An 18,630-nucleotide genomic window follows, 5' to 3' on the forward strand; every position below is an offset into this window, starting at 1 on the left:
GCATTGTCTCCAAGGCCTCCAGGATCATCAACTCCCCCCTCCCCTCAATCCATTCCAGTTATCTCCAACGTACCTCACAACGGGCAAAAAAGATCATCTCGGACCACTCCCATCCAGCAAATCACCTTTTTCCGTCTCTCCCTTCGGGGAGGCGCCTCAGGTCACTTGCTACTAAAACCACCCGCTTTAAAAACAGTTTCTTCCCCTCAGCAATAAGAACTCTCAATTCCGTCTAATAATCAGACAATAATATGACTTTTGATGTATACAGTGTCTTGTCTATGGTCTTTGTTTGTTCTTTTGCACTATGTATTGTTGGTGAGATTTGTGATTTGTGATGTGGTATGGATGCACTTTATTACGGTGATCTGTGTTATTAGTGGTATGTAACAAAAGCAGTGTACCATCATGTACCGAACCCAAATACCACCAACCCTGGTTACGTGGCAATTAAAGATTCTATTCTATTCTATTCTATTCTTCTATTACTGCCAATGGAGGCGTGGGGTGTGTTGTCGCTGAAACGATGAAGCTTTTGCTCGTCGTTGGTACCTTAATTGGTCCGACAGCTTTGCTTCCTCATCCAGGTTTTACCTGTTGAATAGGTCTTACCTGAAGAGAAGACTTGGCGGCTGGCCTCTAATATCCCCCTGATAGCGCTGTTCACTGCCGGCACTTATAGCGTGAGGGGAACTCTGGCCCCTTCCGGGTATTCTGCCAATGGCTGGTACTCTTCTGGCAGCAACACCTTCGTTTGCGAGGATTTCCTTGAAGCCATACGCATGTTCTCCAGTATGTTCCACGGACATACTTTGGAATTTGAAGTCAGTTACACATTGACCACTCGCACTCCCCTCCACAGAGAGGGAGATTCGTAGGCAGCCCTGAAGCGCTGATATGGCCCCTCCTACGGACGTATACCAGGATGGAACATCACATTTGTGGGATAAACGCCCGGGGTGCTATCCATGCTCCATTTTTCCCTGCGGGCACTTCTGATTTACCTTCGTGCCTCGTGGTATGCTCTCCGCAATACCTTCGAACTCATGAGTCAGAAATGACCCCGAATGCTCCCCTCCTCAGAGAGGGAGACATTGTGCAGAACTGTAACAGGTGCCGCTGCCGCGGGCTCCCGAGGAGACCCGGGTTGATAGCTCCCTCCTTTGGAGCGTATCATTGTGGAGCAACCTCTCCATCAGGTGCTCCATGTGGGTTTAGGCGCCCGAAGACGCTACCCATTGTAGGAGGGGAACCCTCCTGGCCTGACTCCCCGAGTCCATAGGCCTGACCGACTTATTGTTTGTTTTACCCCATGTCCTGGGGACCACAGCGGTCCGGGAGCCGCTGACGCGCTGTCAGCGACTCTGGTGGTGATACCGCCTTCCTCCTGGATTTACTCCCTCCACGGGAACCACAGCTGTCTGGGAGCCGCTGACCGCATTGTCAGCGACTGGGGTAACGAATCCGCCGGCCGCAGGTTACCCGCGCTTCCGCGGTCCGAACTGGAGTATCCCCACATCCCATAACCGGTTTCCCCGCGGCCCGTCCTGACTTCGTCCAGCAGGCCCCGCGGCCCGTCCGGACTTCTCTATAAGAAGAGGTTCCTGCAAGAAAAAACAGAACCTGGTAAGAAATACAAAACTTACCTGCAGGCAGGTTTAAACTTAACGCTGGCAGGAGCGACGCGTCTGCCAGTCAGTCGCTGTGCCATGCGTCAGACGTAATGACACGCATGCGGACTGGCGGGCTTCTTCACGGAATCACTCACGTGACTCCTAAGTAAAATAACGTTTGACTTACCGAATGATCTTTATGAGATTCAGGGTTGGGAGTGGAGGGCACGTAGTCTCTCACGCCAACTTCTCATAAAATAAAGATCAAACTTCAAACGGTAAGTTCTCGTTTAATCTTTCTATTTTATATCAAAGTCTCGTGAGAGACTGCGTGAAGCCTTCGAAGCTCTGTGGTTTCATGCAGTAATCCAATCTGAATGTGAAAACACTAAACAGATAAACCATAAATGGTAGAAAAGGCATGGGCCATTAACAACATGATGTTAACTTTACATACATGTATATCACCCTTAATTGGACCACAGTCCCAATTGCCTTTGGGTTAGACAATAGCTCATGCAACACAGTTCAGAACTCTATCTGCACCCGTCCAGACATGTTCAACAAATGTTATAACTTCTGAAAGTGCACTTATTTGAGCCTCCTGCTGTTGCAAGAGAGTGATCAAAGGGGAATATCCATTTTATTGGTTGCTGACGAGCTAGCCGCCCTGGAAGAGTGAGACTTGAAATGATTTGTATTCACTCCTGCTTTCAGCTGCTTACACTATATCCATCTTGAAATAGTTTGCACCAACAATCTCTTGTGAAACTATTATATAACAATGAAGAAACTTTTCTTTCATCTCACAGGTTCATAGTAACCTCAGTATGCCTTTTTACATAATAAACACACCCCAATCTCCGATCTGGTGGGTATGCTGTCAACTGCAACTTGTACCCAACCGTAGGTAGACAAAAATGCTGGAGAAACGCAGCGGGTGAGGCAGCATCTATGGAGCAAAGGAAATAGGCATCGTTTCGGGCAGAAACCCTTCTTCAGACTGATGTAAGGTGGGGGGTGGGAAGAAGAAAGGAAGAGGAGGAGCCAGAGGGCTGAGGGAGAACTGAGAAGGGGAGGAGATAATAAGGGCTACCGGAAATTGGAGAAGTCAATGTTCATGCCGCTGGGGTATAAACTGCCCAAACAAAATATGAGGTGCTGCTCCTCCAATTTGCGGTGGTGCTCACTTTGGCCATGGAGGAGGCCCAGGACTGAAAGGTCGGATTCGGAATGGGAGGGGGAGTTGAAGTGCTGTGCCACCGGGAGATCAGGTAGGTGATTGCGGACCGAGCAGAGGTGTTCGGCAAAACGATCACCAAGCCTACGCTTGGTCTCACCGATGTAGAACAGCTGACACTTGGAGCAGCGGATGCAATAGATGAGGTTGGAGGGGGTGCAGGTTGGAGGAGGTGCGAACCTCTGTCGCACCTGGAACGACTGACTACTTTGTACCCAACCGTGCCTGTTTTGTTTTATGAGTTCATTCACATAAAATGCTACCCTCTTATCAGATATGACCGAGAGATCCAGACGGAGATTTTCGAAGACTGCTCTTCGTGCTGAAATCAGTGTCATAAGCATGACTAACTTAAGAGTAACTGCTCCAACGTTTGGGATACAGCTGATGATAATTTGCATAAACATTTATACTGATTACACATTCCACACTACTTTGTTTCTAGGCTTTAGAATGTTCATATAAAATACACCTTCCATAACCTTAGTCAACAGTGGGTGAGAGCCAATCAATTATTGTCCCACTTATAGTACTAGATACAACAACAAAGCAGTACAAGCAGTGTTAATTACGCTATAACATAGTCGCTTCTCTTAAACCCAAACGGAAAGAAAACCACAAACCTCTGCTACTTCTGTTTAAAAGTAGCTCACATGTGTCTCTTCACAAAACTTTCCATACACCCATGCAGTGATAGATGCACGAGAAATAGGTTGAACTAGCCACTGCTTGCGTCTGAGCAAATATAGGATCTTTTTTCAGCTGACTTATTTACAATGGAAGCCATGGTTGAGTAGGCCAATTTGGCACTACTGTAATTCATGTTGCCTCGTCTTGAATTATCTTAGGAGGCATCTACTGATAAATACCCTGAGTCGTATCTGTGGGGGTCCGATACATATCTGCAGAGTTTATGACAAAACCTAAATATGTAATAGATAATGCCGGCTCCAGTATGGATTTTCATGTATAACAAACCCTAGATATTTTAGGAGTGCCTTGGATGCTGAAACAGCTAACTCTGTGACACCTGATCTCTACCCTATAATAAGCATGTCCTCCATAAACTCCATGACAAAATGCCCTTTAGATCTGAGTAGGGCAGCATTGACTTTAGAATCTTTGTAAATAGCCTAGGGCTGAAGTCAACCCCTTAGGTAGAGCCTAAAATTTCCACAACTGGCCTTGCCAGATAAACCTCAGATATATCCTGTGACTCTCGTGTGCCTTCGAGATCGATTGAGGCCGTAAAACTATTCCTGTATGTGCTCAGCTATTTTGCTGAGTGAAAATTATCCATCTTAAAATGGTTATTCCAAGCACATGTTCGGACTAGCCAAATCCTAGAATGATTTGGCATCCTCCAATTTTCTTCAACCTTGAGAAGTTATTAGAAATATACCCCTCTTGTTCATGTGCAGACTGCTCATCCTTTTGTGAAATTTCTGTTTCAACTTGGATAGCCAGTTTCCTCTTTAGACCGTATGTATGGAATTCTAGGCTTCTCTTGCCGGGGAGGAAATTGATCAGCCAGAAACTGAATCTATAACTGTTTATGATTTGTAAAATGGAAAGATCGGAGGTTATCTGTCCCCACCTGTTATTGAACCGTCTCAACCTATCTCTGACTTGAATATCGTCAGCACATCTCATGCGACTGATAGAATAATATTCGCATACCTCAACGGCCTCCACCTCATTGTCGCTTTGCAGTCTATGACGAGACAGACGGTGGCTGTAGATGATCAAGGCAGTTTCTAAGAAAGCACTTGCTATAAAAACCACCAAGGCTGCCAATAAAATAATAGACAAAAGGTGATTATCACCCCCCGCCACCAATATCCAGCAACCCCTGAGACTGACACCACCAAAAAATGGCCTTAGGCGGATGATCATTAGAGTCAATTGACCCAAGACTTTGCTCTGTCCCCTTGGCTCAGGCACCGTGGCCAGCTGGGGAACTATACTGAGAATGTGGAATGCGCTGAAAACCTGCGAATAAAAAGCCCTCAGGCTTGGTTTTAAGTGTGTAGGCCTGGTGCTCCAACCAGCCCCAGTGTTGTGGTATCTGCTACTAGTTTGGTAAGGATGATATGCGTGCAAGTAAACGGAAGTCTTACCCACAAAGGGTGTATTTACCACACCCACCGCAGCCTTGAATTCTTCTTGCAAGTCTTTTACTTGCTAGCCCGTCTTCTCCAAAGAGATACTTGCAGACTGCACATACTAGCCTTGCACAAAATTAGCATATATTGGGTTGATCTCAGGCCTATACCATCCTAGCACAATTAAGTTTAAACTGTGTATTACACAGAAGTGCTAAGGCATCTACTGCAATTCAGGCAGCTGAGTTCCTCCACCGACCTTGCAAAGGCCGTAATCCTTCTTTGAGAATTCTATGAACTTGCTGGAGTTTAAAGCCTTTTGACTTTGTTTTACCCTTCAGATAGCCCCAAATGGTAGCATTAACCTACGGACCTCCAGTGTCTGGCAGAAATCAGGACTAGCATACTATCCAGCTGTGTCCTGCATGATCTTCTCAAACAACCGATGAGAAGTCAAGTAACCGATGCTACTGCCAGTTCTTCCTCTAACGGTTCTTCTATCCCCGAAGGGATGGCAAATTTAGTCACGTGCCAGCAGATCCTTATAAGACTTGAGTTGATGCAAATCATCCACTTGATGTGGGAATTCGAGTTCACTGTCAACTGTCTCACAGTCAGAATCTTCACGAAAAATCCTCAAAACACCCCTCCTCAGAGTGGGAGATATCATAATGCAACCCTGAACCAGGTATTGCTGCCGCAGACCTCTGACTGGAACTACCCGTTTCGGTCGCCAGTGTGCGCAACACATTCCCTTCGACCAGCCTCTCAATCAGGATTTCCAGTATTGAGAGCCTACAGATGATATCCTCAATGGATGTTGAGGCAGTACCCTCCTGCCCAATATTGTCCTTTTGGACATTTTGCTGTTTTGGCCTTGGCCTTCCCTGAACTTGGGTCGCCAAACTGCTCCCTTAGGGAGCTTTTGCTTTTTATTATTTCTTTATTTACTTTTTACAACACAAACATGCAAGGCAGGTAAAAATGCTACATGCCAGTTCAGCCTTTACTGGTCTACCTATCCCCGAGAGGATGGCAAATGATGTTCCAGTGTGCTGGCATCTCTTATTAGCCGAGCTGAAATAATTTAGCATGTGTTGAGGGATTCCTCAAACTCCCTGCCTCTAACCAGGAGATATCCTCAAATATCTGAGTTTAACTGCCTCTATCAATGAAATGCACCCTCACTCTTGTGAGCAGGCTGATAACCTCAAGCATAGATGTTGAGACAGTGCTTCCCTGGCCAATATGATCCATTTGGACCGCCAGTTTCGAGTTGGTCTACCTGCACCAGGGTAGACAAGCTGCTCCTTCTGGAAGCTTTCAGAGGTTGCTGTGCAGGCCATGTTGCTTGCGTCTCTGAGCCCGGTTCCAACAAGCTGCTCCATTTCGGAACTTTCAGAGGTTGCTGTGCAGGCCAACTTGCCAGTGTCTCTGAGCTCGGGTCGCAGGCTGCTCCATTTCGGAGCTTTCACGGAAGTTAGTAAGCAGACCTTACCTGCCAGCGTCTCCGAGCCCAGGTTGACCTCCTTGTCGTAGCTTCAGCAAAGTTCCTTTTGCAGGCCATGCCTGTCCACATCTTCAGCCCCACGCTTGCCAAACTACTCCCTTTCGGAGCTTTAAACTGACATAGCTGTGCAGGTCGCGCCTGCCAGCATCTCTGAGCCCGGTGGGACAGTCTGCTACTTCAGGACCTTCTGCTCCTTTAGAGCCTTGGTGAAGCTTACTGTGCAGGTCGCACCTGCCAGTTACTCTGAGCCTGGTACGGCAGGCTGCTCCTTTGGAGCCTTGGCGGAGCTAGGTTGCGCCTGCCAGTTTACTCTGAGGCCAGCCGCCTGCTCCCTTCCGGAGCCTCACCGGCGGAGGCTCTATTTACGTTCTCCCCATGACCTGCATGGGTTTTCTCCAGGTGCTCCGGTTTCCTCCCACATTCCAAAGAAGTTCAGGTTTGCAGGTTAATTTGCTTTGGTGAAAATTCTCCTTAGTGTGTGTAGGATAGTGTTATTGTGCGGGGATTGTTGGTCGACGCGGCCTCGGTGGGCCACAGGACCTGTTTCCCTGCTGTATCTCTAAACTGAATTAAACTAAACTTGAGACTTGGCAAGGGCAACTAATTGCAAAATTAATGTGAAGGGGCGCAGTTTGTTATGAGCAGAGAGAGCTGGGCTGTTGATTTCCACACCGTTGTGGCTGACAGGGTAATCTGATGTGTAGGGAGGAACTGCAGATGATGGTAGGCAGACACAGAGAGCCGGAGCAACTCAGCGGAACAGGCAGCTTCTCACCAGCGCCATAATCAAGCTTGCAGTTGATACTAATGTGGGTGGCATTGCAGAGAGTGAAGATGGTTGTCAAAAATTGCAGCAGGATTTTGATCGGATGGGCAGGTGAGCTGAGGAATAGTTGTTGGAATTTAATACAGAGAAATGTGAGGTGTTGGATTTTGGGAAGCCCAAGATGGGCAGGGCCTACAAAGATGGCACTGGGGTGTGTTGTAGAGCAGAGGGATCTAGGAGTGCAGGTGCATGGTTCTTTGAAAGATGCGTCACAGGTAGATAGGGTGGTGAAAAAGGCTTTTGGCACATCAGTCTTCATCAGTCAGAGTATTGAGTACAGAGCAAGTTGGGAGGTCATGTTGCTGTTATATAAGACGTAGGTGAGGCCGCATTTAGAGTATTGTGTTCAGATTTTGACACCGTTAGTGGAAAGATGTTGTTGAGCTGGAAAAAGTGTAGATAAGATTTACGAAGATGTTGCCAGGTCTTGAGGGCCTGAGCAGGCTAGGACTCTGTTCCTTGGAGCGCAGGAGGATGAGGGGTAATCTTATAGAAATGTACAAAATCATGAGAGGAATAGTTCGGGATCACAAAGTTCTCCATTCACCTATTCTTGCCCAGAATAGGTTAATGGAGAACCAGAGGACATAGGTTTAAGGTGAGGGGAGAAAGATTTAATGGGAACCTGAGAGGTAACTTTTTTACTCAAAGGGTGGTAGGTGTATGGAACCAGCTGCCAGAAGAGGTAGTTGAGTCAGGGACTACAAGATACAAGATACATTTAATTGTCAGATGTACAGTGGTACCGTGAAATGTGTGGTCGTCATACAGCCATACGAATAATAAAGAGCATAGAACACGATAGTCTTTTAACACAGACATCCCCACACAGCGGGATCAAAGTTTCCCACTGTGAGGGAAGGCTCCAAAATTCGGTCATCCTCCTCTGCTGTTCTCCCCTGGTCGGAGGGCTCCCGAACCCCCCGCTGTCGCCGCAACGGGCGGCCCGATGTTCAGGCCCGCTCGCCGGGGTGATGGAAGTTCGACGTCGGGACTGGAGGACATCCTCAGCAGCTTGGACATCCAAATCGCCATCTCCTACCAGAGTCCGCGGCTTCCGAAGTCCACAGGCTGCGGTGGGCGGAGATTCAACGCTTGCGGCCCTCGGAAAAGGGCCCCAGGATTCCGCGATGTTGAAGTCAGTGCCGCCCGCGTTGGGAGCTCCGCAAACCACAGCTCCAATGTTGAAGCAGCAGGCCCAACACTCCAGAGCTTCAACGGCGATCCAAGTAAGGCATCGCCCCGCTCTGCGGTGAATCCAGTGCTGCGCCGCCGCTGCTGGAGCTCTGGTCCGGGACCCCGGCAGGAAAGGCCGCTCCAATCCAGGTGGTAGGCTGCGAGAGGAGAGCAAGGACTCGACTCAGAGAATAGTCATGTCCTCGCCAGGAAATGACTGGGAAACGGTTTCCCCCTTACCCTACCCCCCTCCCCCACTTTTATAACTAACTAAAAATTAAAAAAAGATGGAAAAACAAACATACTGTAGGCGGAGGCTGTCTTCAATGCGGCGCCCCTAGTGGCCCTACTATGATTATCGCAATGTTTAAGAAACAGTTAGACAGGTATATGGATTGGACAGGTTTAGAGGGATATGGGCCAAACGCAGGCAGATGGGACTAGTGTAGATGGGACATGTTGACCAGTGTGAGAAAGTTGGATCGAAGGACCGATTTCTACGTTACATCACTCTATAATCAGCCATTTCTTATTTTCTATTTGATTCTTGTAATTATTAATGATTGGTATCCTCTGAGGCAATTATGCATCTTCTGCTTGCTCCATACACCTCTGTTCAGGTAAGGCTGAGCTGGGTACTTTTTTTCGTTTAGTTTAGAGATACAGCGCTGAAACAGGCCTTTCAACCCACCGAGTCAGTGCCGACCACTGATTCCCATACATTATCGCACACACACTATTGACAATTTACAATTATAACCGTAGCACTCGGAGGAAACCCCACACAGCTCACGGGGAGAATGTACAAACTCTGTACAGACAGCACCCGTAGTCAAGATTTGATTTAAATCTTTTTATTTGAATTTCATAGCAATTTGCATACATACAATGATAACAGACAGTGACAGTCAAGGCATAATTGTGCAACAGAATGTAAGCGACCCTCAAAGCCCTTACCCATACCCACCTTCAACCCACCCGAATCAGGTCGGAACCAAATGGGGACAAACAACACTCACATACATACACATCCACACAAATATGGTAAGATAAACGAAACAAAAAGTACTAAAAAAAATAAAAATAAAATAAAAATAAAAATAAAAATAAAAAATAAAATTTAAAAAGGGGTCACTAATAACAGTAAATAAGTAAGTAATTAAATAAATAAGTGTGGGGAGGGGGGGGGGAGGTTAAGGGTAGAGCAGCTGCAGTAGAGCAGAACAATGGTGGAGAGCATTCAGTCCTCTTCCGAGTCCGGGGACAAGTTAAAAGAGTTAACAAGTTCCAAGAAAGGGTTCCATATATCTAGGAATGTCTTGGTAGAGCCTTTGAGAGAGAACCTAAGTTTTTCAAGCTTTAAATTGTAAAGCACCTCCGTAATCCAGCGGGCGTGTGTCGGGGGACAGGTGAGCCTCCAGTTAAGCAAGATCAGTCTCCGGGCTAACAAGGTTGTAAAAGCTAGGACCCGTTTCACCGCAACAGAGAGGTTGGTGTTGGGAGGGGTACCGAAAATGGCTGACAGTGGGTTTGGAGGAATAGTCTGGCCGTAGGCTCTGCTTATCAAGTCGAAAGCACTCCTCCAAAAGGCTGCTAGCTTAGGGCAAGACCAAAACATATGGCTATGGTTGGCAGGAGATTGATTACATCTGTTGCAGCTGTCCCTAACAGCGGGGTAAATTCTAGATAATCTTGCATTTGTGTAGTGGACTTTGTGAAGGACTTTGCATTGGATTAGGCCATGACGGGCACATATGGAGGAAGAATGGATCAAATCCAAGGCAGAGTCCCATTGCAGGTCTGTTAGTTTCGTATTCAACTCGCCCTTCCACGCAGCTTTTAATGAGGTATGAGGTTTCAATATAACCGACCCTAACATGTTATACAAAACAGAGATGCATTTCTTCCGGTTGGGATCTAGAGCTAAGATGATATCGGTCAGGGTTTCAGGGGGGCGATTTGGGAAATGGGGGAATGTCTTCTTCACAAAATCCCTAATCTGGAAAAAACGAAAAAGGTGGGAGTTTGGGAGGCTATAGTTGGACGGGAGCTCCGCAAAAGACGAAAAGATGCCATCCTTGTATAGGTTTTTGCTATGCCAGGTTTTGAATGCGTAGTCTGTACTTGAAGGTTTAAAGATGTGGTTTTTAAGCAGTGGGGTCAAGATGGAAGGGCCTTGTAAACCGAAGTTTTTCCTGAGTTGACTCCATATCTTGAGCGAGAGGGACGCAATTGGGCCTGCACCCACAGATGTTATAGGAAGGGGGAGTTGGGAGCATAGGACAGACCGCAACGGGAGATGTGAACTCGCCTTTTCCATGTGTACCCAAGTCGGTAGGTGTTCGCAATCATCATTCATCCAATACAGGAGTTTTTGCAAGTTAGCTGCCCAATAGTATCGCCTAAAGTCAGGAAGTGCCAAACCGCCGTCACTCTTAGGAGACTGCAGTATCGCCTTTCGGAATCTAGCCGGTTTGCTACCCCATAAAAATTTAGATATTGTCCTTTCTAATTTATCAAAAAAAGATTTAGTGATAAGTATAGGGACGTGCTGGAAAAGATACAGGAATTTGGGTAGGACGACCATCTTGACCAGATTTATCCGGCCCACGAGGGATAGCGGTAAAACTGACCAGCGGTCAAAATCTCTTTCAGCTTTCTCAACCAGAGGCAGAAAGTTTGTGCGGAACATATCAGATAAGGGTGTTGTGATAAAGACGCCGAGGTAACGTAGTCAGGATTTAACCCGGGTGTGAGGCAGTAGCTCTACTGCTACGTCACCGTGCCGCCCGTGATGTTGTAAGCAACATCACCTTTCTTTGCTTAAATTAATTCTTCCTCTTTCCCTGTAACTGATAACTTTGGTGCTGCATCCTGCACTTGAACTGAACTTGAGTATTTCAGCATCTTTGCTGCCAACTTTCACCCTGCTCTCTGCCACGTGGTCTGTCTCTGACACTTTCCTTCCCTTTCTTGACTTCTCCATTACTCATGAACCAATATCCATTGCAGGCCCTCCAACTCCTACCACTATCTTGACTATCGCTCTGTCTTCCAGCATCTCCACTTTGGTTGCATTGTTCTGATGATTTCTGGTATGTAGACCGTGATGTGAGTTACCTTGCTAGATAAAAGGGGTGACATGGAGGGATATGGATCGTGTACAGAGAGTTAAGAGTTTGTCTTGGCCTTATACTCTAGTACTTGTACTTGCCAAGTGCCAGTTTTTAAGTGGGGATCGACAGTAGTGTCATGTGATACAAGCATGTTAATCCGCGCTGACCAGCAATCCCCGTACATGAACACTATCCTACACGCTAGGGACTATTTACCATTTTTATCCAAGCCAATGAACCTATAAACTTGTATGTTTTTGGAGTGTGGAAGGGAACTGGAGCACCCAGTGAAAACCCACACGGTCACAGGGAGAACGTGCAAATTTCGTACATACAGCACCCGTAGTCAGGATCGAACCCACGCCTGTAAAGGGCCTGTTCCACTTTCACGACCTAATTCATGATCTTTTTTACTCGTGGACATTTTTCATCATGTTGAAAAAACGCCCCGACCTACTTGATGCCACGAGTACCTACGACTAGCATCACGACCTCCTACAACCTAACTACGACCTCGTGACGACCAGACTGTGAGTATGTGTCGAGGGCAAACTTGGCAGAGGTCGTGAATTAGGTTGTGAAAGTGGGACAGGCCCTTCAGGCAGCAATTCTATGCTACAGAACTGTGCAGCCTTATTTTTCTCATTTATTATATTATTTACAGAGTACCATGTTTACATATTCTGTTGTGCTGTTGCAAGTAAGAATGTCATTGTTCTGTCTCAGATACATGACAATAAAACGCTCTTGACATCCTCAGTAGAGGTCTGCAGTTACTTGCGGAAACCTCCTGTTGTGAGTGCCCTTTAAGTGCTGTTACTTTGAGCACATGGTACCATGGATCTTAGTCTGTCTGTGACTGTCAGAGCTCTGCCATTGCATTGGAGCTCAGAGCTGCAATCAATGCTGGCAGCAGCATAGGGCAGCATGGTGGCGCAGCAGTAGAGTTGCTTCCTTACAGCGCCAGAGACCTTGGTTCGATCCTGACCATGTGTGCGGTCTGTACGGAGTTTATACGTTCTCCCCATGACCTGCGTGTGTTTTCTCCGAGATCTTCGGTTTCCTCCCACACTCCAAAGACATACAGGTTTTTAGGTTAATTGGCTTGGTATAAACATAAATTGTCCCTAGTGTGTGTAGGGTGGTGTTAATGCACGCGGATCACTGGTCAATGCGGACTCATTGGGCCAAAGAGTCTGTTTCCGGGCTGTATATCTAAACTAAACTCAGCAGCTGAGAAATGGCATTATATGGGCATTACATTAGTGTGTGTGATGCATTAACGCATCAGATGCATTGGTGGGATGCTGTCATGTAACGAGAAACAGTTGCAATCGCATCCCATTCCAGCTAAAATGCATTTGATGTCTTTGGTAAAAAAGTAAGTTGTCCCTAGCGTGTAAGATATTGCTAGAGTACGGATGACCACTGGTTAGCAAGTGGGCTGAAGGGCCTGTTTCCGTGCTATATCTCAAACTCTAAAACATGGTGTAGAATATTAATCGGATTTCCAGGTACTGCAGTCAATTAATTTGCAGCATCACTTACACAAAATGGTCTAAACTACTATCGGGTGAGTTTTTGATCATGCTTTGTGATATTTTACAATGATCCTCACTGAGTGTCCTTGGTTCATGTTGCACTTTTATGCATAATTTTACTTTCTGTAAAACAGATAAAGAATAACAAGTCCTGTCCACAAAGTCCATGTTGACCATTCGTTTGCCTATAGTGATGCTGCTTAACCTGCAGTGTTCCTCCTGCAGTCTGCTTTTAGTGACTTGCTTTTCAGCACTGCCATAGACTGTCCAATACTTTAGACGTGGAATCAATTGTTACTGTAAAGTTGGGAAATGCAGTGGTCAATCTGAGTACGGCAAGTTCTTACAAACAATGAGGAAAATTGATATTTATTTAAATTTAGAGATACAGCGTGGAAACAGGCCCGAAGGCCTATCGAGTCCACGCTGAACAACAGTAGCCCTGTACGCTAATTTTATCCTACACTCTAGGGACAATTTACAGAGCCCATTTAATCTACAAACCAGCATGTTTTGGGGATATGGGAGGAAGCCAAAGCACCCGGAGAAAACCCATGCGGTCACAAGGAGAATGTGCAAACTCCATACAGACAGCGCCCAGAGTCAGGATCGAACCTGGGTCTCTGGAGCTTTCAGGGCAGCAACTCTACCGCTGCGCCACCGTGCCGCTCGTATGGGGAGTAGCAGTTTTAGCTGATGTTAGTTAAGGACAGATTCTATATCAGACTGGGGAAACAATGTCTCTATCATACTATTTGTTAGATTATTAACTGCATGACTTTTATTGCAGCTGGTTCTGGATGAAAACATGAAAGTACTTCGGCCGAGTATTCTGATTGAACTACAAGATGAATCTCCAATTAAACACAGCATAATGTTTGATAAAATAGATCCACATTACTTCTACCTGTTAACTGAGAGGATGGTAAGCTGATTTTTTTTCACAGTTCTATCATGTAATTAATGCCTTTCATTCCTGGCATGTGACATTATGGCAAAGCTGATGCTTGTAACTATCTGCAGTTGGCCTGAGAAGGTGGTTGCTGGATGGTCCTTGGATCTACTGCTTGCTATAGGAGACAAGGAGGAATTTCTTTAGTCAGAGGGTGATGAATCTGTGGAATTCATTGCCGCAGAAAGCTGTGGAGGCCGTCAATGGATATTTTTAAGGTGGAGATTGATAGATTCTTGATTAGTACGGGTGTCAGGGGTTATGGGGAGAAGGCTGGAGAATGGGGTTGAGAGGGAAAGATAGATCAGCCATGATTGAATGGTGGTGTAGACTTGATGGGCTGAATGGCCTCATTCTGCTGCTGTAACGTATGAACATGAGTGGTGGGCTCAGCGATTTTGCAGGACATTTAAAGGCCAGCTGTGTTGGTGGGGGTCTGGTGTATCACAAACTCCAGAATTGGTAGGGAGGAGGTCAACAAGTGTCATTCCCTGAAAACCTTGAATGAACTGATTGGGTTCCAGATCTTTATTAATATTAGACTTTAGAGATACAGCATGGAAACAGCCCCTTCGACCCACCAAGACCGTGCAAAGCAGCGATTCCCATACACTATCACTATCCTACACACTTGGGACAATTTAAAATTTTACCGAACCCAAATACATACAAACCTGTACCTTTTTGGAGTGTGGGAGAAAACCAGGGCACCCAGAGAAAACTCACAGTCACAGGGAGAACGTGCAAACTCTGTACAGACAGCACCCGTAGTCAGGATTGTACCCGGGTCTCTGGCGTTGTCAGGCAGCAACTCCACCTCTGCGCCACTGTGCCGCCCTTGTCCGCAATGTGTAGGATAGTGCTGGTGTGTGAGGTGATCACTGGTCGGCGCGGACTCGGTGGGCCGATGAGCCTGTTTCCACGCTGTAAATCTGGTCATAGAATGGTAGGGGGAAGGTCAGCACATGTCATTCCCTGAAGAAATTTAATGAACTGTTTGGGTTCCAGATTCATTTTAATATATTTGGAATTGTAGATTTAGAACACGGCAAAGTGTGAAATGGAAAAAGTGAGTTAATTTTCTTTTCAGATTCAAAACGTGTGATAGAATAAATATTTTTGCCTTGATCATCGGTACCCAAATCTTTGAAAGATTTAAGTTTTTACTGATTTTAATAGTGGCGACACCAGGATGAAGATAATTGGATTATTTTTAGTCAAATATGTTGTTTCTATCATTCTATCACCATTTCCCTCTGCTCTCTAAATAGACAGTCATTTTGGTGTAAATTCATTCTGTTTGCTGAGCAAACATTATTTCTCCTGCCACAAATACGTCGTCTGATGCTGCGTTATTTATTTCTGGTTGCTTTGTAACCTTCTTTGTGAGGAGGAAATTTGTACTTCCCTTATTAATTAACTCTTCTTGTATCACTTTGACTGATTTCAGAACCATGAAGTAAAATTCCATCACCCCAGATTTTTTTATTTTGGAGCCAATTGCTTTGAGAGTTTCAACGTGAAATTGTAATCTGATGACTTTGGACTTTACTTTAGACTTTGGAGATACAGCCAGAAACAGGCCATTCGGCCCACCCAGTCCGCACCAACCAGCGATCAACCCATACACTAGCATTATCCTATTCATTGGGGACAATTTACCAAGACGGCACCGACCAGCGATCCCCGCACGTTAGCACTATCCTACACACAAGAGGGACAATTTATAATTATACCAAGCCAATTAACCTACAAAACCTGTACATCTTTGGATTGTGGGAGGAAACTGGAGCACCTGGAGAAAACATACATGGTCATGGGGAGAATGTACAAACTCCGTACAGACAGCACCCGTAGTCAGGATCAAACCCGAGTCTCTGACGCTGTAAGGCAGCAATTCTACTACTGTGCCACCGTGCCGCCCAGTGACTGTGTACTGTGTTTCCATCATGTTACACACCATCCTGGTGTCATTACTTTTACAGAGAGATGAAGGTCCTGAGATCCCTTAACCAGCAGTAACATGGGAATTCTTGCACCACGGGGGATTCTCCCCACTCATTCACAGCATGTACACATCACTACCAGCTCCAGCCAAGACTTACACCTTTGAACCAAACTGATTCTGGTCCATTTCAAAGAGCAGTAAATGACCAAACATTTCAGTCGGTCTGCAGTCATTTCTCGGCTGCGCAAAATGGGAGGATTCCTTCCCTGAAGGACATTGGTAAACTAGTGGCAGCAATTTCAGGAGAAAGACCCACCAACATAGTCTCAAGACATCCAAGAATTACTAGAAAAGGCTGCTATTGCTGATCCTAAAGTATAAGGTGGTAGGGGGACTTTTGTGCTATTTTGTGCTCTACCCATGACCTTTATCTGGATAGACATGGACACAAAATAAAACAGCATGTAGATCATTGGTGAGTCTATCAAACAAGTCGTGTTATTGAAGACCTTAACAATGTGTACTGTAAAACACTCTCAGATATCCCAAAGTGTTTCAAAGATTCACAGTACCTACTGCATTTTATATTCTCATGACACAATGGTTTCTTATAGATTTGAAATATGTTCAGGTTCAAGTGAGTTTATTGTCATGTGTCCCTGTATAGGACAATGAAATTCTTGCTTTGCCTCAGCACACTGAACGTAGTAGGCATTTACTACAAAACAGATAAGTGTGTCCATATCTATATTACTAAAACTCTGTTCTTGACCGGTTTTGGCTTTCTGTGCTGCGGTTTCCGAGAGTACGCCGCCACCTACGGCCGTCATTTTTGGCAACCTCGCTCAGAGCCCCCCTCCGCCGCATGTGTGCCGAGGATTTTTCCCGTCGATGAAAATTGACAGAGATATTAATGTTTTTACACAATTCCCCATTCTCTCTGCTGCCCCTGCTGGAGGGAGGGGGAGGGACTATAAAACCAGGAAGTGGTGTGCCTCAATCAGTCTCTGCAAGTGGTGTGCCTCAATCAGTCTCTGCAAGTGGTGTGCCTCAATCAGTCTCTGCAAGTGGTGTGCCTCAATCAGTCTCTGCAAGTGGTGTGCCTCAATCAGAGCTCTGAATGACCCTGACAAATGTCTACTGCACAGTGAGCACCCTCAATTTGGTCTGAAAATGAAAATATGGTTAGAGGTAAAAAAGCACTGCCTGCAAATGGTTGTTTGGGTTTGGGTTGAAGTAAAAAGGCACTCTCTCTCCCTCTAGGTCCCCCCTCCCGAAAAACCACAACAAAGAAAGAAAAGAACCAAAGCCCGTCCCAAAAGGGAGCGAAGAGAAACAAGAGACGACACGAGAAAAGCGGAAGGAAACTCCCCTGCCCATCCCTTACACACCTCCCTATACCTACCCAACCCTCTCTCCTCTCCCCCCTCTCCTCGCCCTCTCCTCTACCCCCCTCTCCTCCCCCCCCCCTCCCCTCCCCCCCGCTTTCCTCTCCCCTCTCTTCTCCCCCCTCTCTTCTCCCCCCTCTCCACTCCCCCCCTCTCCTCTCCACCCCCTCTCTCTCCCCTCTTTTTCTCCCCCTCCTCCCCTCCATCCCCTCCCCCACCGTCCCTCCCCTAAACCCCCCTCCCCTCCACACCCCTACCCCCTTCCCTCCACCCTCCCTCCCCCTCCCTGCTCCCCCGCCCCTCATCTCACCCCCTCTCAGCACTCCCTCTCTCCTCCCCCTCTCTCACTCCCCCTCCTCCCATCCATTAGCGTGAGTGCGGGGGGGGGGGGTAGTTAGTGTGTGACGCTGCATGCCGCCTCCCCCCACAACCGCACGTTGGGGGAACAGACCCAACGGGTCTGCACTTGGTCTAGTACCATAATATAAATATACTAGACCAAGTGCAGACCCGTTGGGTCTGTACCCCCAACGTGCCGTTGTGGGGGGGGGGGGAGGGGGGAGGGGGGAGGTGGCATGCATCGTCACACACACTAACTATCCCCCCCGCACTCACGCTAATTACCCCCCTTGATACTATATTAATATTATTAATTTGCTCCTTTTACCCCATAACCACCCTATCTACTGATGCATAGCCCCCAACTTGCAGTCACATCTAGAGAGGGGGGGGGGGGGGGTAGAGAGTGAGGGCAGATAGAGAAGGGGCAGAGACAGAGAGAGAGAAAGACACACAGAGAGAGGGGCAAGAGGAGAGGGGGTGGAGAGGAGGAGAAGAGGAAGGGTGGGTGAGGGGGGAAAGGTGGGGAGGAGAGAGAGAGGGTGAAAGTTAGGGGGAGAGAGAGGGGGTGCTGAGAGGGTGGGGAGCAGGGAGGGGGAGGAAAGAGGGTAGGGGGTGTGGAGGGGAGGGGGTTTAGGGGAGGGAGGGAGGGGATGGAGGGGAGAGAGGACAGGGGGAGAGAGAGACAGGGAGAGAGACAGGGGGAGGAGAGAGGGGGAGGAGTGAGGGGAGGGGGTGGAGGGAAGAGGGTAGGGGGTGTGGAGGGGAGGGGGTTTAGGGGAGGGAGGGGGATGATGGGGAGGAGGGGAGAGGGAGAGAGTGGGGAGGAGAGAGGGGGGGGGAGGAGAGAGGGGGGGAGAGAGAGGGTGTGCTGAG

The 18,630-nt window shown here is 47.1% G+C and overlaps 1 protein-coding gene across 1 annotated transcript in view; it reads left to right on the plus strand.

The window, feature by feature from the left end:
• LOC116984958 (plexin-C1-like) overlaps positions 1-18,630 on the plus strand; it is a 90,750-nt gene that overhangs the window by 46,319 nt on the left and 25,801 nt on the right. Inside the window, exon 4 of the mRNA XM_033039320.1 lies at positions 13,918-14,052. Within this exon, the coding sequence (XP_032895211.1) occupies positions 13,918-14,052 (135 nt within the window). The remainder of the gene's footprint in view (positions 1-13,917; positions 14,053-18,630) is intronic.

The sequence above is a fragment of the Amblyraja radiata genome, chromosome 21, assembly GCF_010909765.2.
Source record: "Amblyraja radiata isolate CabotCenter1 chromosome 21, sAmbRad1.1.pri, whole genome shotgun sequence".
NCBI lineage: Eukaryota > Metazoa > Chordata > Chondrichthyes > Rajiformes > Rajidae > Amblyraja > Amblyraja radiata.